Raw genomic sequence first — 22,415 nt, 5'->3', positions numbered from 1 at the left:
CTAACTTGTTTTCAATTACTTTCACATTGCTGCATTAGTAGTAATATGTCTGAGTACTTCTTCCACCACTGCTCAATCAGGCAGTTGTCTCGTGTGATGAGTCTCGTGACCTGTTACCTGCCCCTGCAGCTGCATCTAATTAGCAAACAGGGAACAGTTAGCTAACAGTTGTACAACAGCACCGCGTCTCAGCATGCATCTCGTCCTTGTTGTTCAATTAGGCTACAATTCTTAGAAATGCTTAGAAACTTCTTTATCTACAATCTTAATTTCATTCTCCCAACCGGCTTTGTACATCTGGTTAACTGACGTGCACACGCCTGTTTAACGAAATGTGGGTGATTCTATAAATCAAAATAGAAACTGCCCATACTGTATGTATCTCAAGTTGCTCGTAAAGCACATTAGCATGCGTACAATGATGCCTTTTTGACAAGAGTCGAAATATTTGTGGGCCGGTCCTCAAAATGTAGGCCCCTCCCGGCTCCTGACCTGATAAATACCGCGGGAGGACACATTTTAACTTATTCTGCAAAGTTAAGAGATCGATTTCCCAACAGAGATAAGTGAGGACATCAAGTTGTATCCAGCGTTTGGCGTTACTTCTCAGCTAAAAATGGAGTCGAAAAGAGTCAATTCACTTCAGCAGGTAGGTTGTGTTTACTGCAGCTTCTCCACAGGTGTTTTATGACTAGAGTTTGATTCTTCCAAACAACATTTTTGCTTTTATTTCAGTTTATTAAAAACTGTTTCTGTGTCCTGATGTCATTTAATCATTCATGTGTAAGGTAAAGGAGGGTGGAAGTGGTAAAAGTGTTCATTCCCTTTAATGCATCATGTTCAGACGTCCGATGGAGGCATGCTGACATGTATTTGTATTCCACTTAAAATCAATAACATGGTTACATACATTGCTTGTTTAGGCACGTTTACATGCGTATGAGTCTCCCTTCCCACCCCTTTTCCAGATGGACCTGGAGAATCAGGTTATTCATAGATATTCAGATTTTATTTATTTATTCAAAAATGTTTATACAAACTTGAATACATTTGTTTGATCCTTTTTGTCTTCTTATTTTACGAGAATGCACATCAGCACCGACTCAAAAAAGAGTTGCAAATACTTACAATAACAAATGTAATTTGAGATATACACATAACAACTATATGTAGCTCACATCACTTTGTATGGTTTTTATTTCCCATTTACAAGTCCGCAATCAACCGTTAAATACTTGATCCTCTTTATTGAGCTCTTCTTTGGTTCAAACAGACTGTAATAACAAATAAGTCCAATGGCTTAAATAGTTATTATATAGGTAATAGTTATGTGAAGGGAGGCTGTGGCTCAGTGTGCTGGACTTCGAATCAGTGGATAGCAAGTTCGAGTCCCACTGCAGTCAGCATGTCGTTGTGTCCCTGAGCAAGACCCCAAATTGCTCCTGTGGGGATTGCCCACAGTACTGAATGTATGTAAGTCGCTTTGGATAAAAGCGTCTAACAAATGACATATAATGTAATGTAATGTGAACAAAGGTAACACAATTTGTCAATTATGTTTACATGATGATAGTACTAGAGGGGAGGTAAAGAAGAACAACTTTATTCATCACAACCTTGCAGGGCTGTCAAACTCAATTTCATCTCGGGCCACATTAGCATCATGGTTGCACTCAAAGGGCCAGTTTTATATAAGACTATATAAAAATACATAAATATTTAATATATATAAAATAATGTATTATATTACATTATTGCCCCTGCATTGGATGATTATCGGATAGGGTAATAACTTCATAATTAACTATGTCTGAAAGCAGAAGTCTAGGGCCAAGCAAGTCTCTTCAGTAAGAATGTCACAAAATGATTTTAAAAGAAAAGTCAAATTCTGGGGGAAAAGCCAAAATCAGAAAAAGGTGACCTTTAGAAAAATAATTTTTTTTTGGAAAAAAAAGGCATATTTTGAAGAAAAAAAGGAAAATTCTGAGAAAAAAAGTCACATTTCAGATGCATTGTGGGACATGTAGTTTATGGGCAACATGCTTCTGTAAATCGGCATTTAACCGTATAATAAACATATTATATTCTTTGCAAGCTCTTGTGGGCCACATAAAATGAAGTTACGGGCCAGATTTGGCCCCCGGGCCTTGAGTTTGACACCCCTGCTTTATAGCCATGGTCATAACATGCAAGACAATTATCTCACAATATTGCACTCATCTAATTGTTATTTACATGCAGATGTGCAAAAAGCACACACAGCATATATGACAACTGTGCAGTTAATTTTTTTTACAAATGGTCTCCCCTTCCATCCCTTTTCCAGGTGGACCTAAACGAAATCAGTGAGGATTTTATGTAAGTGAAATAAAGTTTATTTATTGGATACATTTTACAGGAATGTTCAAAATGTTTTCAATGCTTTGCACCAAATGAAAATAATAATAAGGCATACATAATTGGCAACCAGAGAGAATCCTTTAGAAATATCCTTCATTATTGCTAATTGGATATCATTATGAAATCTACTTATTGTAATGCACTCCATTCACACTAGAGGTCAGTAACTCCTAATTCATCAATACAACTATTCATACCATTTTTGTTGTACTATTCACATACATATTTGCAGCCATTTGTTACTCAACTAGCTAACCTGCCGCCATATATTTTACATCTCATCACACAGGACTTGTATAGAGAGTAAAGTCACTTTGTTTCCGCTGTGCCACATTTTGGCATTGATTCACCTGTGATCCCGAATACTTAATGCATGATTTGATGTCAGAGGTATGTAAATCTGTTGGGAATTAAAAAGCCTAAAGGATTTTGCAAATCTTTTATTCAGAGAACCTGGAATGGATTTAGAAGCTGCACTGAAGGAATCCTCCGCTGCACTGGACCTTTTTCTAAACAACAGGTTTTCTGATGCTTTGGCTCTGTTAAAACCCAGGTAAGTTGCCGGCTCTTTAAAAACATTTATCTCCAGCTGACTCTTCTGTATGTACTTTAAACATTATGGCATTTGGTTACTTTTTATAATATTTGTTTTTTTACTCTTGGAATTTGCATTTTGTCTTAAAAAAATCATTGCATTCATTCCCCTTCAGGAAGAATCAGAGCATGTACCACGCCATGGGCTACACCAGCATCTTGGTGATGCAGGCAGGCATGACCTTCGACCCAAAGGACATGGATAATGCCATGGCATCTCTGAGGGAATCCTTGGCGACATGCCAAAAGTATGACAGATTCATAGAAGTTTGGATTACATATTATAAAACATGTCACAAATGTCACGGCTTATATATACAATGCAGAGGGTGCAGAGATTCAATGTGCATTTCAAACTACCGTTAATACTGCATGCAACAGTCCATACATTGTAAGGGCAGCTGCATCATAACTAGGGATGGGTATAGTTTGAAATGTATCGATTCCAGTTCTGCTTATCGATTCCGGTTCTTATCGATTCCCCGTTTCGATTCCAAAATTGTAAAAGAAAGAGGTCAAACGTTTAGATAACAAAAATATCTTTATTCTTTTAAGCTTTAACTGACATTTTTACAAATAAAAAATATACATGCACACAATAGCTGTGCTTTATTTTAACTGAGCTATGCCTGTGGCAAGCTATTAACACTGTGCCTTGTCTTTTTCTTTTTTAGTGTAGTGGAGCCTCACTTTAGAGCGTTTACCACGACCCATCTTTGGTGTTATGAAGTGACTGAGCTCGTGAACTGTCTACGGGAGGGTGGGGGGACCCTCGCTGCGGGGCAACTGTCGCCTGTCAGTGCAATTTACATGATGCCGTTTTAAAAAATTAAGGGGCGGTGCCGGCCATCAACGCACTGAGCTGGCCGTCAACGGCCCGCTGACGACCGGCCGTTCTGTGATTCTCCAGAACACACAGATGGCCAGTCCCCTATGTATTCCACCGGGTCACCGCAGCGCAGACTGACCCGGTGGAATACAGGGTCTACCGCGTTTAGGAACCGTTAAGCAGAACCAAAAGTGTGTATTTCGTATGGGTACCCGGTACCCGGCATTTTCTTATCGGTTCCCTAATCATAATTACTATAACTATTTAAGAGTTTAAATAACTGGTAAGAGATTTGGATCCATTGCATGAGTGCACTGGTTAATTGAAGCATACTCATCCTTTTCGGGGGGGGGGGTAAATTCAGACAGTTAGCGTGAGAACAAATAATGTGTGTTGGGATAAACACAACTGTGAAACTAAAAACACAGCATAGTATGACTCCTTTTTTAAATGATCACCCTGACCCTATACTGTGTGTTCCTCAACATAGATTTCGGAAGAAAACTGGAATAGTGGAGGCTTTAACCAGCCTCTTGTACAGACAACCAGCTGACAACCTGACAGAAGGCAAGTTAACATACTTTGGATTTATGACATAGAGAGAAGACGAGCCGTGTTAAAGTGTTTTATTAGAAATAACAAACTGTATATTGATGTTACACCCTGGTACTGATTACAGTTCCCAGTGCCATCTCTCTGAAGCTTTGAAAAGTTTCGTTTTTTTACCCAGCATGTGACATTTGATACTTGTTAACAGAGGAGATGCATGCAGAGCTGTGCTATGCCGAAGTTCTGCTGCAGAAAGCTGCCCTCACATTCCTGGATGAGAGTATAATCGGATTCATCAAAGGAGGGATGAGAATCCGAAACAGTTATCAGATATACAAGTAAGAAGCTTGAAACGGGGATTTTGCTTGGGACATGATGCCATAACGAGACGCTGATAAAAGTGGTTAAAAAAACTGACTTGGGTCTATTTTCTTAATGATATGTTCTCTCCCCTACCAGGGATTGCCAAGCCATGGCCAGTGCCACAAAAGGCATGGAAAAACAGAGTAGCACCCACATTCATTTCAGAGGCGGTGTGAACATGGGCATAGGATCCTTTAATCTGGTGAGAGATGCAGGAAGTCATCCAGTATGCACATCATTATAGCTGTGTTTTTGCACTTCTTTAAGATGTATTTTATTTACACATATGTTGCATTAGATTAGACTTAATGAAAGCTACTGAAATGGCTGGTAGAACAAAGTATTTCCTTTTTTAAATTGTCATAACTACCTAAGCTAACCTTCTTCTTGTCAGATGCTGTCTCTGCTCCCATCCAAAGTCCTCAGACTGATGGAGTTTTTGGGTTTCTCTGGAGACAGGGTAGGTCTCATCAGTCACTTCTATTTTCAGTAAAAAAATGATATATAAACTATGATAACCTTTTTTTTAATCTTACAGGAATTGGGTTTGTCAGAGTTGAGAGAGGGAGCGGCCGGCGACAGTCTGCGCTCCATCCTCAGCACCCTGACTCTGCTGATGTTCCATCTCTACATCACAGTGATTCTGGGTACATTTCTTCTATCTAACTCCCTTTTCATTTATTCGTAGATAAGCATTTTCTCATTATAACCTCCATCAAAGGAGGTTTGGTTTGTTATTTAATTTAAAAACCACTATGCCAATTTGTATGAATGCTAGTGGAAAGTTGTTGCATGGGCCAAGGACAAACACATTGAAATCTAGGGATGTTCATAATCACAGGGCAGATGCACGCATTATTTTTTCACTTATGGAAAACACATTGGAGGGGGTCTGTGCCCCCCTGTCTCCTTGTAATGGTCACATTTCTTAATCTGGTCATTGTATTCCCTCAGGCACTGGTGAAGGAAACCTTACTGAGGCTGAATCTCTTCTGGAGCCCTACATTGACAGGTTTCCGAATGTGAGCAGGATTTTTTTTAAAAACATTGTTTTGCTGATTCTAACTCATGACTCAAAAGTCAAATGGCATCATTTTTAATTAATTTGCTTCTTGTCCACAGGGAGCCCTCATTCTCTTCTACACTGGGAGAATTGCTTTGCTGAAAGGAAACTTCACATTTGTGAGTACTGGTAGTAACCAACCAGTGTGTACATGCAGCTCAGGCAGTTGTTGTTGTTGAGAAACAACTGAAATCCCATGAATCTGTTTCTCCGCAGGCCCAGGAGAAGTACCTGGCGTGTATCGGAGCACAGCAGGAGTGGCGTCAGATTCACCACCTTTGCTACTGGGAGCTGATGTGGGCCTACACCTTTGAACAAAAATGGAGGGAGGCGTATCGTTACGCTGACCTGCTCTGCAAAGAGAGCAAGTGGTCCCAGGTAGAAAATAAAACATGTTCTTTTTGCCTTGTCAATCTGATTGTATAGATATTGACATTGGTTTTACCTGATTGCTCTTCTCTGGCAGGCGGTCTATACCTTCCAGAAAGCGGCCATCTTGAGCATGATGCCAGAGGAGGAAGTGACTGGACTGGGAGAACATGTGGAGGACTTATTCAGGTTTGTGAGAGATAACCATAATAAGGCTTGGTTTTAAGTTCTGTAATCATCATAAAGTAACAGTGAGACATGTGTGGTTTGATTGTAGGCAGGTGGATGGTCTCAGACTGAGGATTGCTGGGAAGTCGATTCCAACAGAGAAGTTTGCTGCAAACAAGGCGCAGCGGTACTTTTCTTCTGACCCACAGAAACTAGTCGTGCCTGCTTTGGTGAGGATGCTCAGGCATTCCTACTTTTAATGACTTAGCATTGAAAACTAACCTTTTTTTGATGATAACCATTGTTTTCCCTCAGGAAATGATGTACGTATGGAATGGATTCACAGTAGTTGGCAAAAGACCTGATCTGACTAAAAGCATCTTGACCGTCTTGGAGAAAGCAGAGGAGAAGCTCAGCGATGATCCTAGTGAGGAACAGAAGAACTTTAAAGCACATTGACCAACATAATCAGTTGTTTTAGCATCAATGTGAAACTAACAGCTTGTTTATTGTATTCTTAGACCCATCAGTGTATCACCTGGATGACCAGTGTGTTGTGCAGCTGCTGAAGGGTCTCTGTCTCAGAGAGCTCGAGCATCTGGTCCAGGCCGAGCTCTGCTTCAATCATGTCATTTCAAGGTGAGGCCATCGTGGTGCCATTGAAAAACACTTTCTCATGAAACCCAGGGGTTGAAAATAATCTCAACGTGTCAAATAATCCTATACATTTATATACTGTTCAAAACATTGTTAATGTTTTGCATCTATTGCTTCATCTCTCTACAAATGTTACACTTTTTCTGTCAATTTCCCTTTTTATCAATTTTTTTATTTTTGTATGTTTCATCCTTCTCAACAGCCGTTCCTCTGGTTAGAGTTTGCATCTGAACAGACTCTATAAAGTTGATTTTATACATTTTACAAATGCATTCGGTAGATGTATACAAGTCACATTATGTAAACCAACTGCTACACATGATGTGAATAGCATTAGCTGTGTTGTTGCTATACCTCATCTCTATGAACATGATGCATACCACATGTAGTTCCTAACTTTGGGTGTCATTGAGACTTGCAGTAACTGCCCAACTGAAATGTAAAGCACTCACTACTAAATTGACTCACTGAAGTATCTTTTGATTTAACTTTTTTTTTGCAGTAAAAACAACATCAAGCATGACAACTACCTGGTACCATTTACCATGTATGAGCTGGGCCTGTTGCACAAGCAGAAAGGTGACACCAACACAGCCATCAATTTGATGGAAGACATCAAGTAAGTGATTTAAGCGCATCCACATTTGTATTTATCACGTTTGCTTTATTGTCTTTAAGTCAAGGTAGTGCTTCCCAAGATGCTTGGATGAAATCTGTCTGAAGTTGCATACTGCTATAACACAAGGTGTTTTTATGTACAAATGACATCCTGTCTAAACATCAGTCAGGCTTCAGAAAACAACACAGCACCATCACTGCCACAATGAAAGTGGTGAATGATGTGGCGAGTATTTTAGACAATAAGCAGAGTTGTGCAGCTCTATTTGTTGACCTTTCAAAAGCGTTTGACACCGTCGATCATCACATTTTAAAGCAGAGGCTAGCCAGTATAGGCATGTCCAGCCATGCAGTGAGGTGGTTTGTAAACTACCTCTCTGAAAGGTCCCAATGTGTTCACTTTGATGGGCTGTCTTCTGAGTGGTTGAACATTGAAAATGGTGTTCCTCAAGGTTCTGTTTTAGGTCCACTTTTATTCTCCATATACATCAACAGTTTAGGTGAAAATGTGGATGAAGCTACTTTACATTTTTATGCGGATGATACTGTGATGTATTGTGCAGGTCCCTCCATTAAGGAGGCTGGTGTTAAATTACAGGCTGTTTTTAACATTATTCAGACTCAGCTCTCTGAACTAAAGCTTCTTTTAAATGTGGATAAAACCAAGGTAATGCTCTTTTCTAAAGCTAAAAAGACACCAGAGCCTGTTTTAGATATTGTAACTACGCAAGGAATAAAACTTGAAGTGGTTACCTGTTACAAATACCTTGGGATCTGGCTTGATGATTGTCTCACTTTTAAACTTCATGTCAATAACCTGCTTAAAAAGCTGAGGGTTAGGCTAGGTTTCTTTTTCAGAAATAAGTCCTGTTTCTCGCTTGAGGCCAGGAAAAGGCTAGTCACTGTGACCTTTTTACCTGTGCTGGACTATGGTGATTTGATGTATATGAATGCACCTGCCAATTGCCTGGTCAAGTTAGATGCTGCGTATCACAGTGCACTGAGATTTGTGACAAACTGTAAAGCATTAACCCATCACTGTACCCTATATGCAAGGGCTGGTTTGCTTTCACTAACTGTACGGAGGCTCAGTCACTGGTACATTTTTATATACAAAGCCATGTTAGGGAAACTTCCATCTTATATCTGCTCCCTGATCTCACAGAAAATTGTAAGTGGCTACTGCCTGAGATCGAATGCTGTGGTTTTATTAAATGTGCCAACTGCTAGGACTGTCTTAGGGAAGACAGCTTTTAGATGCGCAGCTCCACTGTCTTGGAATAGTCTGCAAATTAAATGGAAACTGACCAATCTGGTGCCACTAAATGCTTTTAAAGCTCGGTTGGATGCTAGTCAATCGGAAGCTATTGGTACCTGTTTATGTGGATAATTATGTAAATTATGCTGTATGATGTCCTTTTGTTGTTCTATTTATGTTTTTATGTTTCATGTGGAACTACTTGAGCAGGTCTCCCTTGAAAAAGAGATCAATGATCTCAATGGGATGTATCTGTATAAATAAAGGTTTGAAATGAAATGAACACAAAGAGCTGATCTTGTTTGCAGAATGAACTACAAAGACTACCACATGGAGTCCAGGCTACACTTCCGCATCCATGCAGCGCTCAACACCATGGGATCTTTTGCAGCCAAACTTCCCCCTTCACGTACTCCGGCTTAAGAGACCACATGACGGAAAGCTTGACAATGGCGAAAGAAAAAACTAAAATAAAACAAAGTCTCTGTTTGAACTCTGTGACTGTACTGGAAAAAATATCCAGGTGGGCTTCTTGCTGTTGCCCCCATGATGAGGGCATGCATCCAAACTCGCAGTTGCAACCCTGGGTAGTATGTATGGTAATATTTTTGTAATTATTTGTAGTGCTTCTAGAGCAGGAACAGTTAAGCGGACTCAGTATCGACTTGTATAAAGGACTTGAAGATTATTATTTCTATTGAATGACGCTATACCATGTCAGAATGAAGGGGGAAGGATGCTATAGAATGACACATTTAGATGTATTGGGCATGAAGAAAACTGCTGTGTTTTAAATGGATTTTAAAAATGTTGCTCTTAGAAAACTCCGGTATTTAATGTCCAGCTTGATACTTGTCTGTTTTTTATTTTTCATGTGTCAATATTTTAAGGATGTTTGTTATTAAATGCTATACGCTCGGGTACAGTGCAGCCATGTTCTACAGAAAACACTTTCCCTTGTAAATAACTTAAAGCTTATGAATCAAATTATGTCCTGTAATGGAGACAAAAAAGAAGGCGAATGCCAGGTGTTGATTTCCTCACTGAACTCCAAATACAAAATGAAGCCTTTACTAGAAAGGAGCAATATATTAATAATGTCTGAAAATATCAATTTTTGGTTTTATAGTAAAAATGGTGGACTGTAGATTAGAATATACCTGTATATGATGAAACAATAAATCGATTACACGTGTTTCCATTTCTGTATCTTCTTGCTAGCTTGGGTGATCATGAATGTACATCAGGTATATGGGCCATTCTACCGAATTGGTGCAAATTCAGGTTGGAACAGTTTTGAAATGTTGTATGTTTTTTCCCCAAAACTTTGTCCATATATATTTTGTACCATATCTAAATTACACATATCTGGTAAAAGAACCGTACATTTTTATATCGTATTTTCAGACTATTGGAATGTTCTTCCTCTACCAAAAATTGTCACTACCGAAACATAGTACATACACTGTAGTAAAAAAGTATTATATTAACCTGTTAAGATTGTTTTACCTTCCCTTCTCTAAATAGTATTTTAACAAATATTTCTTGAGGGTTTTCACAATTAAATCAATGCAATTTCATTTGTAATCAAATTTCAAAGTTCAATTGATACAATTCATAAAAATCATAATGCAAACGTTCTTTATAAAATGCATAATACTGATCATATTGATTCCAGAGTTGATGATTGTTGAAATTGAACATACATTAAACCAATCAGTATAATTTTAGTCAATTCAATGTACTACATTTTTTACAAAACATCCAGTGTTTCGGTAGTGACCACAGTATTTTCTTCTCAAGGTTGTATCATATTCCCTCAACCTTATTGCTTAATCTTAACTCATAACATGCCTTATGTTGAAGTGTGAATGTTTGAAGCTACTGACCCAGAATCAGCACTTTAGTAACAGGCTGAAATAGAGGGGGATGAGGCTAGAATGCATGATCTGTTTTTTATATATCTGAAACCTAAAATATATGCCTAAAATAGTATAATAAGAGACCTTTAAAGTAACACTGATTTTCATACTTTAAAACACATTTATTTAAAAACTATGGGATTTACCTGCTTACCATTCCATTTAGTCACCACTGAAACGATCATGTCATTTACCGAAACTTAACCATATGTTTCAGTAGTGACTGTTTCTGTAGTGACGTTTCTAGTGCAAATGCGGCGCGCCACAGTTTCACAGAGGCCACAGAGGCTCCACTAGTAACCCCCCCCCCCCCCCCCCCCCCCCCCCCCCCCCCCCCGCCCCCCCCGCCGACGTTGCGACACAGAGGGCCTCTTCATATAACTTTGCGTGTGGCCACAAGTTGGCCAGGGGCAGCCCTGGCTGCGAGGCTCCACCCCCCCTCAGCACGCCACAGTTTCGCCGCTGCGAGACGCTACTAGCATACATGTTATTTACAGAAATTGAAATTTAGATGTCAGGGTTGGGGACAGCTACTTCCCAATAGAAAGTACCCTATAATGATGTTTTTGTATATTAAGCTTATCACTAATGTAATGCCTTATGTTTAAATAGACCATAACATATTCTTAGTAAATATCTATGTCTGAATACTTAATTGTTTTGTTAAATAGTTTTTCTTAGCACTTTGTACTAATTCGGTAGAATGCCCCATACAGTATTAAGGACGTTTTTCCAGGTTCACTGATATGTGTTTCCCTCTGGTCTAAGGAGTAAGAGCATAGCACTAACTCATACAGTGTAGAATTTGCTTTGGATAAATGGATGAGGCAAGGATTAAGCTTTTCGTCGTCTGCAAATGAAAGTGTTTGTTAGAAATAAAGGGGAAAAAATGCATATTAGTGGGAGCTGGTGGAAGAATCCTCAAATCTTCGAAGTACCAGTATAATACTGTAAAGCGAACTGTGACTGATATATAATTATTATTTTCAGAGGTGCGAAGTAACTAAGTATATTTACAGAAGTAGGCTACTTAGAAAGTAGAATTGTGAGACAGGCTACTTACTTGAGTATTTCCATTGTATGTTACTTTATACTTCTACCCCACTATATTTAAAAAGGAAATAAGGTAATTTTACTCCATTACATTTATTTAACAGCTTTAGCTACTTTTAACAAAATGCATCCCTAAAAAATTAACTAGTGGACTAACTCATTATTCTTCTGAACAATGATTAATTTTACTTTGTATACTTTAAATACATGTATATGATAATACTTTTGGACTTTTACCTATAATGAAGTATTTTGACAATATTGTATTGGTACTTTTACTCAACTAAAGCATCTGAATACTCCACCACTGATTATTATACATCACATTAATAGATTGTAGGCCTTTAGATAAAGATAGTTTAGTCCATTCACAGTGGTTGTCTATTCAGGGGTCAGGCCCCCTGGAAACATTTACTTCATACACATAAGGGGAAACAAGGCCACAAATGATTAAATCCCACAAATCTTTCACTTGCATTGCTTTGACTGCTGCTGTCAGTGCTGGTGACCACGTGGTTTAATGAGATGATCAGCTGACTCTGCCGGAGGAGGAAGAGGGATGAAAATGGAAGGAAACAGAGACGAAGCTGAAAAATGTATTAATATAGCGACCAAATCCCTTAGCGTCGGAGATAAAGAGAAAGCGTTGAAGTTTCTCAACAAAGCAGAGAAGCTTTATCCAACTACCAGAGCAAAAGGTAGGAGTGGATGATCGTCCGGGGCTAAGCTAATGACCTAGCTAGCAAAGCTGACGTGTGTTAACATCAGTAACAGTTTAGGCTTATAACAGGCCACCTACTTACTATTGTATACCCAATACCTGTAAGATAAATGAACGGTAAACTAGAATAAACTATGCCTTTTAAGACGGTGAAATGGAGAAAACACGTCGAGTTAGCGTTAGCTTAGTTGTGGGCCTAGCGATGTGAAGGCTAACCTAGCTAGCGCTGTTAATTGTGGTTATATATGGGGAAATATGGTGAATAAGCCTGTATTTCTTGGAGCTAAAAGACAATGACTGTTAAATAACCACTAAGGCTAATGGTTATACAATCCCAGATCGAGCCATCCTTGACTCAGTGGTTGAAGCTAGCTGTCATTCATTGCAGTGTCTTGAATACTAGCTGACCTTTAAAGCATTTTTGATAGCTGTCATTAGATTTTCACTTTAAGTCATTCGGCCGGTGTTGAATAAGCTGTGGTGTAAAGGTTGTAGGCTCGTAAAGATTTGGGTGCAGGATAGACAAGTGGAGCCTGGAGAGAGATGGAATCACGGCTAGGACTACATGCTAGTCAGCCGACTGCCAATCCTTTAATTGAACGATTGACCCGAAATGTAGGCTAATCCCGGACACACCACTGTCAGCGACAAAACCCGTAAACAAGTACAGTACGGATGGCACTGACAAAGGTGTAACAACTTACAGTTCTTTACCATGTTGTGTTTTGAATGACTGTTCAATAGGGTAGATAATCATGAACATGGTTGATATGGAGCTCCTGTGTTGTAAATGTATAACGCGTCAGTTAAATGTCCAACCGTCACCTTTGTCTGCAATAGTATGAATCTGCACCAATGACAGCTCCGAAGCTAAGCTAATAGATAACTAGCTGTCCAAGGCTGGACCTTGAAAAAAACGCAATAACACTCAATAGCACACATATGGCCACGGATGAGCAAATCCTCAAGGACTTTTACTTTCCACATGTGCTCTAAATGTAAAGTGAAGTGCATCACAAGCATGTTTGATAACACAAGATGTCCAAAATAAAATAGCCTGACATTAACATAAGTTGTAAACAAAAAGGGCCAAAGAGGATGGGGTATACTGTGGCTGAAGCTTAATTAAATGTGCATATATAGGGAAATATCTACAGTTAGGTGTGTATTGAATAGATAATTAAAGTAAGGGGACTGTGCGGGTACCCTAGTAATTACTCTTTCTTTGTTTTTGTGCTGCAAACAGACACACCGACCTGTTATGGCAAAATAACGTTGTTGGTTTAAGTAACCATCAAGCTATTTTATAATAAAGGATAACTGCTTGGCACCTCTGGCACTAAAAGTCTGTGAGTCTCAGAGAGGGTGTACATGTGCATCCATCTGTTATTGAGTGACATGGGGGTCACATCTTTGTGTTGCAATCCATGGCAACCCATGTAAAGAGTTGATTGATAAAAGGCAGGTTAACACAGCATGTAGTCCCACATTCCTCATGGCAGTTTAGATCAGGGCCGCCGTACACAGACACGAAGCATTTTCATATTTGTCATACTGTCTTTGTGTTATCTGGCATCAGTAAGCTGGTTATCGGCTCGGTTTACCCAACAGTTTTCAGTTTTTGCATCACCTAAAAAAAAAACGATTCAGCATGAGAAAAGCTATAGCATTTGTATCACAAAAATACAATGACATTGTTGTCAATCTCAAGATGTTAAGTAGTCCATAGTGCTATGGGAAGGATGGATTAGTTGTGAAAAAGGCAGCAGTTGTGAGCTTTTGTTACACGTGACTGGGTGCATAATGATGAATAATGCATTGGCAAACAATACGCAACATTATAACAGTTAAAAGCATTTGGGAGACACATGTTGATGTGCTGTCTTTGAGTTTGTATCTCTCCATCACCATTACCATATATCTTACATGGATAATCAAGGCCTCTGTGACATTGTGAATGAAATACAGGATAGATTTCAAATTGGCATTCTTCATGAATTGAAAGTCTTCTCCATACCTTGCATTAACTGGTACTTTGGACATATTTGATATTAAAACAGTCATCATCTCAATGAGTCTCCCTAGAGCGGTTCATTTAGTTTGTATGTCTCGGAAGTGTCAAAGGGATCCCATCGAGGCCTGCAGTGTAGTTAATCTGTAAAATGTCATTTTATTGATCATGAAGTGTTCAATCGGCTTCCTGCTGTTTGAAAATGATTAACTGTATTTCAATAATTTGAGACAAAGCTGTGTCTGCAAACAGTAGGCACTGTACGCTTGGTCACTGTTGTTGCATTTAAAGGTTAAACCTGTGATTGTTGTACGACAATGCTTCTCCTTTCCGGTTTATTTATTTTTGATAACATTTGGAAATCTGTATTGTGCGAGGAGGATGACACTTTTAGCCATTGGAAGATGTGATTTGATAAGCTGCTGGACAGAAGCTCTATAGCACGCACCGTCTGTCGGTCAGTTCACAAAGATTCCCCCTTGGTGGCAGACATTTGTCACGGATGTCATGGCTTTGTGACGTGTGTGTGAATTAATTAATACCATTGCAAATTTGTGCTTTTTAAACCTTTTTTAATGATCATCCTTACTTCACTTCATTGACTTCAGTGGTCATTTTCTCTGTTTATAAGTGAACTGTATGATTGAATGAAATACATTTTCTCATGTGTATAGTACAGGAAGTAATGGCAGCTTTGGAATGCTAAATCTGGCCCACTGATAATCATCATGCCCTTTGTTCTGCACCCCAATAGTCACATGGAATCAGTCCTCAACATTGAGCTTTAGTAAGACTCTTAGTTTAAATGTAGTCACATATTCTCCCTTTGTGCACTCATAAGCTTCTTTGTTGAGTGATTGAATCCAGTATTTGTTAATTTATTCTGATTTAAATTGAGAGCTATCTGATTTGGCCTTTTTACTAAATGACAACAGTACAACATTGAATGTCATCTTACTAAGTTAGGGCTAATTGAAAACACTTAAAGTGTTAGTAACTGTAGTGTTTCAATGCTGCATGCAAAAAATATGTTATAAAAAAAACAGTTTTGTATCAAAATAGTTCTCAAAAGCTTTGACCCTTGTAAGATACTGAAGCTTACACTGTTATTTATTTAATCTTAAGCCTCTTCCTCTCTTTTTCAGCTTTGTTGGACGCATTAACTAAGAATGGGAGCTCAGCAGGTAACGGTGCATTTCGCAGGAGGACAGCAGACGGCTCAGAAAGCACCGGAGCTCAGCCGGAGAGGGACGGCCAAGAGTCCGGAGGGGGAGACCTTAAAGCCTTCACCAAAGAGCAGGTGGAAGGTGTGCAAAGGTGAGGATTTTAAGATTGACTTCCCTTTCATGCCAGTGTTTCCCATACATTGATTTAATTGTGGCGGGCCGCGGTGCCCCCACAAATCAAATTCTGTGGGAAACACTGCATGCTATACTACTTTTCCCACCGATATACTGTTATCTATCCTCTTCCTATTTTGGTGCTTTCCTACCATTCGCCCTGTGTCGGCAGTACTGTTTCATGCTGAGTTAGACCTGTCATCCGTGGCTGCAGGAGGATACTGTAGTCTCTGCAGTGTTGTGCACACACAGCTAATTGTCATGGGAACCCATCAGCTTGGCGTCTCGCCAATGAGAGGATAAAATGGGAGACATTTAGCACTCTGAACTAGATTACAGGTAACCACTACATGCTCACATTTTAGACCATGAGATAGGACTAGACAGAGACAGGTGCACATTGTATCCACAGCCTTTGATTAGATCTTAGAAAGCTGCAGTGTAATGCACCTTTTAAACTTATGCAATCACTGTATTCTCTAGTGTTTTTATACTAAATCCTTTGGGAACTCTTCAGTAGTTTAAAAATGGCATCATGTCTTCTAAGAAAGACAGGTTGTGTTCAAAAGCGTCTCCCTTGTGACCTCATTAGTGGTCTCACTCCACGATTCAGTGATAGTCGAATAGATGATATATTAACAGTGCCGACTTGTATTATTTGATGAGTGTCCAAATGAAGGATCTAGCAAATGATACAATCAAATTAACTATTTGATTTTTTGTTCTGTTTTAACACATGTGAATAGTTTTGTCTGATAACAGCTGAATAATTGTGTTTATTTCTACTATAGGCAGTTGTTCAATTGTGTGATTGATTTCATGCATGATTGACGTTCATGGAAAGATGATTGAACACAAAGATAACCTCTCGAGAATGGTAAAAAACCATCCACTGGTTTCAGCTTCTTCACTCTCTGTCAATCTCTTTCAGAATAAAGCGGTGTAAGGACTACTATGAAGTGCTGGGTGTCAATAAAGAAGTCAATGAGGATGAGCTAAAGAAGGCCTACAGGAAACTAGCGCTCAAGTTCCATCCAGACAAAAACCATGCACCTGGAGCGACAGAGGCCTTTAAAAGTAAATCATTATCTTTTCCTGATCTATTCTAATCTTTGTGAAATCTAGCTTGTGTGGGATATAAAAATATTATCTAAGCATTTGATTACAACGCCTACAAACGTGTCCATAACTTTCCCTCCTTCATTCTGGAATGTGTCCTATTCTAGAGATTGGTAATTCATACGCAGTGCTCAGTAACCCAGACAAACGACGGCAGTACGACCTGACGGGAGGAGAGGAGCCCAGCAGCCCGGGTAACTCTAATGGAGGAGGGGGAGGTGGGGGCTTCGACTTCCACCGGGGCTTTGAGGCCGACATCACTCCTGAGGACCTCTTCAACATGTTCTTTGGAGGTGGCTTCCCCTCCTGTAAGTCAGCATTTAACGCATCGAATCAAGTTGTGATTAATCCAAATATATCGATTTTTTTATTCTTAAAGTGTTCTGACATCACATGCTCTTATTGTAGTAGGTAATAAGACTTATTTTTAAAAGTGAAATTGCTATCTCAAATACCCCTTTCACACCAAGGCTTTTCCCTTTTTCTGGTTCGGAACTGGTTCTTCGGTTCAGCTCCCGCTCTGTTCACACTGCTCAGAGCCCGACTGGTGCTGTGTCATTGCGTCATCGTTTGCGTCATGACGTAACCGTGAAACCCCTCACATCGACAACAACAACAATGGCCAATTGTATTGAAGCGCTACTCGTTTTGCTCTGTCGAAATGAAATGGGACGACTTTACTACCAACTTTACAGTCGTTGCATGCTACATTCAAAAGTTCTTACACAGTTACACAGTGGGCCAAAATAAAAAAAATGGGTACTAATCGAGGGCCGGACTGGTTCAATGTTTATTGCATAACGTATTGAAATGAACTTATTGCACATATTAAACCTGGAACTAACAAAGCTTAAATGATTGCCTATAAAAACAACATTACACAGGGTTAGGCTTTTTGTTGTTGTTAGAGGTTGATCTCGCCCCCGCCTCCGACGTAAGCGTGACGTATGCGGTGCTTGCTTTCTAGACCGACAACTTTTTGGTGCTTGAAACAAACCGGATTCCGGAGCTTAGAGGCGGCTCCGCTGCGGTGTGAACAGGAACAACCGGTGCTTTTCAAGCTCCAGCTCCGAACCGGCCCTGGAACCGCGTTGGTGTGAAAGGGGTAACAGACTATGTTGACATACTTTTTATGTGTTGCATTTAAGATCCCAATTTACATAATGGATGTATCTTTTTCGAGCTTTAAGTAAGCAAATATAACCATGTAATCTTAGCATATGTACTGGTGCAACATGGACCATGTTGTTTTAAATACTGATCTCTGGAAGTAGCTTTAATTTGGGATGTATTTCATATTCCTTGTATCTGACCCAGAGTTCCCGTTAGAATACTTTTTCGCCGATCAAAATGTCCGTTAAAGTTGAAATCTTGCGGACAAAATGAGAAAAGTGCCGGTCAAAGGTCTTCTTTGTTATTTATTGAGCTTTAAAACAAATTGATATGATTCGATATTAAACAAACTAATTATAGTAGATGAACTACATTATTCAAAAGTGTACAGTAACTTACAATAACACGGGAATAATAAACGGAGCGCTCTCCCTCTCCTGCCAGCCCGTCAGTATCATGCAGCTCACGGATCCAGTAATGAGTGACCCGACAGTAAAACTAAACATATCTATAACTAGTTACGGTAGTTTGAGAGGTAATTAAAATAGCTACATGTGATTTTCTAACCTGAAGTGTGTGTTTTGTTCCGCTCACCGCTGCAGGTGATCATTACATTACATTGCATTTAGCTGACGCTTTTATCCAAAGCGACTTACAATAAGTGCATTCGACCAGGAAGACACAACCTTGAAGAAAACAGAATCATATAAGTACATCAGGTTTCATAGAGCCAAACATTTCAAGTGTTACTCAACTGGCTTTAGGTAAGCCAGTCCTTTATTAGTATATAAGTGCTTTGTTAATAGTTCTATCGCTCGAAGTGGAGTCGAAAGAGATGAGTTTTCAGTCTGCGCCGGAAGGTGTGCAAGCTATCTGCTGTCCTGATGTCAATGGGGAGCTCATTCCACCATCTTGGAGCCAGGATAGCAAACCCACGTGTTTTTGCTGATGGGAACTTGGGTCCCCCTCGCAGCGAGGGTGCAGCGAGTCGTTTGGCTGATGCAGAGCGTAGTGCACGCGCTGGGGTGTACGGTTTAACCATGTCCTGGATGTAGGAAGGGCCAGATCCATTCGCAGCATGGTAAGCAAGTACCAGTGTCTTGAAGTGGATTCTAGCAGTTACCGGAAGCCAGTGAAGGGAGCGGAGGAGCGGAGTGGTGTGGGAACATTTAGGAAGGTTGAAGACCAGACGAGCCGCTGCATTCTGGATGAGCTGCAGAGCTGCGTGTCGACTCGTCAGCAGCAGCTGATCTCTCTCTCCCGTCAGATTAGACTTCACTCGCGTTTATGTCCATATCGATCAGATCTAGCTAGTTCTAGCTAATGATATGACTACCTGCTTATTAAAAGACACCTAAACAATAAGCGTCGCTATGCAACTGGGTGAGGCCGCAAAGTATAGCGCAGCATTATGCATTTGTTTACATGCCCACCGGAACCCCGAGGCATTACCAACAGATCAACGCACAATCAACCCATACAGGACATCTCTTTCTCCACATTAAGTGTTAGACATTAGAATTGACTATTCTTGTCTGTCACATACTCTTCTTGTCTGTCGCATACTCTTCTTGTCTGTCACATACTATTCTTGTCCGTCACATAAGTGTATTGTGCTAAGGGGAAATTATTTTGACCGGACATTTTGACCGGAGAGATTTAGATTTGCCGGTCTTCAGCATATTTTACCGGTCATAGTCCGGTAATTACCGGCTAACGGGAACTCTGATCTGACCTCAGTCATGATATTTTTGTCCACAGCAAGTGCACACACCTTCACCAACAGCAGAACGAGCTACAGCAATCAGACGGATTCCCGACAAGAGAGAACAGAAGAACGGGCAGATGTACGTTCATGGGATCAGATCTTATCTCTAATAAATATATCAACATTTTATGTCGAGGAATGTACATTGTAAATGAATGTGCACCTATAAAATCTACATGCTATATTATAGGTTTTTTTAAATGAAGTGCTTATTGAACTGTGTTTTCCTCCAGGGTGGTTTCTCTATGTTCATCCAGCTGATGCCCATCGTGGTCCTGATTTTAGTGTCAATACTGAGCCAGATGATGGTGTCCCCTCCACCCTTCAGCCTCTACTCTAGACCGTACGTACACACACACTCACACATGCATACTCACACATGCATACACACTCACACTTGTGTTTTTCATCGCTGAGGCAAATGTGCTTGTTGCTTGCACATGAAGGTAGCTAATAACATCAATCCGTAGAACTAATCACAACATGTAATGCCATGATTACCTGTTAATGAGGCTGTTTGAAAACAAGAAGTCTTCACCCTTGGACACTTTTTCAACAATGTGTTATGAGCACTTGTCCTGGTTTCTCACTGAAACGTGATACTGAATCACCATCTGTATTCAGAATATGTGGGGAACTACCACAGTTGACAGCATTTTCCCACCATCTTGTTCTTCCTCTATCTGCTGCAGGTCCACGGGTCAGACAATCAAACGGCAGACAGAGAACTTGCATGTGGATTACTACGTCGCTAGAGATTTCAAGTCGGAGTTTAGGGGCTCAGCGCTGCACCAGATTGAGAAAAATGTGGAGGAGGATTATGTATCTAACGTCAGAAATAACTGTTGGAAGGAGAGACAGACAAGTGAGTAACCATGGTTATAATACACCCTCAGAACAAGCTCACTGGGTTTAATAATGTTGTATTCATCACGGACATTGTTTTCTGCTTCTCATTAGAAACAGACCTGCTGTATGCTGCGAAGGTGTACAGGGACGACCGGATGCGCAAGAAGGCGGAACTTATGACCATGGATAACTGCAGGGAGCTGGACAGACTAAATAACTTATTCAGAGGAGGATGAGTTTGTGACTTTTAGGTGATGTAAATGTATATGAATAGATGTTTATGTTCATGTTTTTCTAAGGAAGAGTCTTTACACTAGGAGCAAAAACGTACTGAAATAATTTAGCTCTAATGTTGAAGTTTTAAAAATGTCCCTCTCCTCATATCCCTACACCAACTTCCTCATTCCAGCCTGACCCCAGGAAACGCCTTTTTAAACGCATCTTATTGAACCAATCCACACTTCTACTGCAGTAGAACGCCCCAGACCTTTGTTGTTGTTGTTTTTTTATTCTTGCATTTCCCTGGAAACAAGGTGGACAAGGACACTTGATTGTAACGGCATGTGCTTTGAGTAGTGAGAACCCAAACAAACCACTGTCATAAAATCAACTAACGGCTTTCGACATCATCTGCTTGACGTAAATATAAGATGAGAGACTTTATGGCTTCATGTAGGGGTGCGGTCCACCAGGCATTTTGTGAAGAACACAGGAACAAAAGAAGAAATAAAAAAAACACAACGCTTCCTACTCACCTCCGAGTGCGGATGAAGATCAATGGATCATGAAGAGATACCTGTGATTTTGCTACTATAGAATATTTTATGTCTTCATCCTCAAAATATGTAGTTGGTTGGGACTAATCACAGAAGGACATCGAAACTGTTATTCATAAATGGTTGTACATTTTCATTTTTGAATGTTTGAAGTTTATGCAGTTATTTAAGAAACTATGGAAGAAACAAAGATGTTCTTCATTGCTCGCCTAATCATTTAAATAAAGTAAAATTATTACCATAGACTTGGTGTTTTCTTGTCTCTGATTCAGATGTCAAAGGTTCAACTCTCTTGATTTTATTTGCCCATGCCTTGTCATTTCTGAGATTTCACAGTAACTGTAGTATCGCTCATATTGTTTTAACAGATTATGTTTGAATCGTACATAATTAAAATAAACATTGACATAAGAAGGGTTATAGCTTACTAGAACAGAAATACAAAAATGTATAGAATGCAATTATATAGAGTGATCAAGGCTTTGATACATAAATCCCTTTTCCATGGTGGTTTGTTTTATTCGGGTTGGTGTAAAAGAAAGACCGAAAGATGTATCTGCAGGCATAAATGCTGCATGATTGATAAGGCATTAGTTTAGGATCACTTCCATATTCTGTTGTATAAACTGAGTAATTTAAGTACAGAGTTTAGTACAAGATGATGAAATTATTATAACTAGGAAGGGATTAAGAAAAGTTGTTTGTGAATTAAAAAGTAGACCAAGTTTTTGTGTCAGCGGATAGGCCTATATCACACACTCAAAGTACATTTTACATTGATTCTGTGTCATGTTTGCTAACTTTAACAGAAGGACAATTAGCAGCTATTTTATATTTTGTACAATTTGTTATTTATTTTAAAGAGTACATTCAAT

The 22,415-nt window shown here is 39.6% G+C and overlaps 2 protein-coding genes across 2 annotated transcripts; both read left to right on the top strand.

The window, feature by feature from the left end:
* Positions 1–501: 501 nt before the first annotated feature.
* Positions 502–10,069, top strand: LOC117555355 (tetratricopeptide repeat protein 39B). Its single transcript, XM_034230226.1, has 18 exons — positions 502–649; positions 2,327–2,358; positions 2,849–2,953; positions 3,111–3,242; positions 4,314–4,390; positions 4,581–4,710; positions 4,832–4,937; positions 5,130–5,195; positions 5,274–5,382; positions 5,690–5,757; positions 5,858–5,917; positions 6,015–6,176; positions 6,265–6,356; positions 6,445–6,565; positions 6,651–6,762; positions 6,857–6,974; positions 7,495–7,611; positions 9,177–10,069. The coding sequence occupies exons 1-18, from the start codon at positions 617–619 to the stop codon at positions 9,289–9,291; spliced, it is 1,755 nt and encodes a 584-aa protein (XP_034086117.1). The 5' UTR covers positions 502–616; the 3' UTR covers positions 9,292–10,069.
* Positions 10,070–12,283: 2,214 nt separating this feature from the next.
* Positions 12,284–21,785, top strand: dnajb14 (DnaJ heat shock protein family (Hsp40) member B14). Its single transcript, XM_034230237.1, has 8 exons — positions 12,284–12,541; positions 15,721–15,892; positions 16,847–16,992; positions 17,142–17,342; positions 19,909–19,994; positions 20,149–20,258; positions 20,608–20,780; positions 20,876–21,785. Exons 1-8 carry the CDS (start codon positions 12,403–12,405, stop codon positions 20,998–21,000), a joined length of 1,152 nt encoding a protein of 383 aa, XP_034086128.1. The 5' UTR covers positions 12,284–12,402; the 3' UTR covers positions 21,001–21,785.
* Positions 21,786–22,415: the final 630 nt, after the last annotated feature.

Source organism: Gymnodraco acuticeps, unplaced genomic scaffold (genome assembly GCF_902827175.1).
Source record: "Gymnodraco acuticeps unplaced genomic scaffold, fGymAcu1.1, whole genome shotgun sequence".
Taxonomy (NCBI): domain Eukaryota; kingdom Metazoa; phylum Chordata; class Actinopteri; order Perciformes; family Bathydraconidae; genus Gymnodraco; species Gymnodraco acuticeps.
This window is presented reverse-complemented; position numbering and strand designations above follow the sequence as displayed.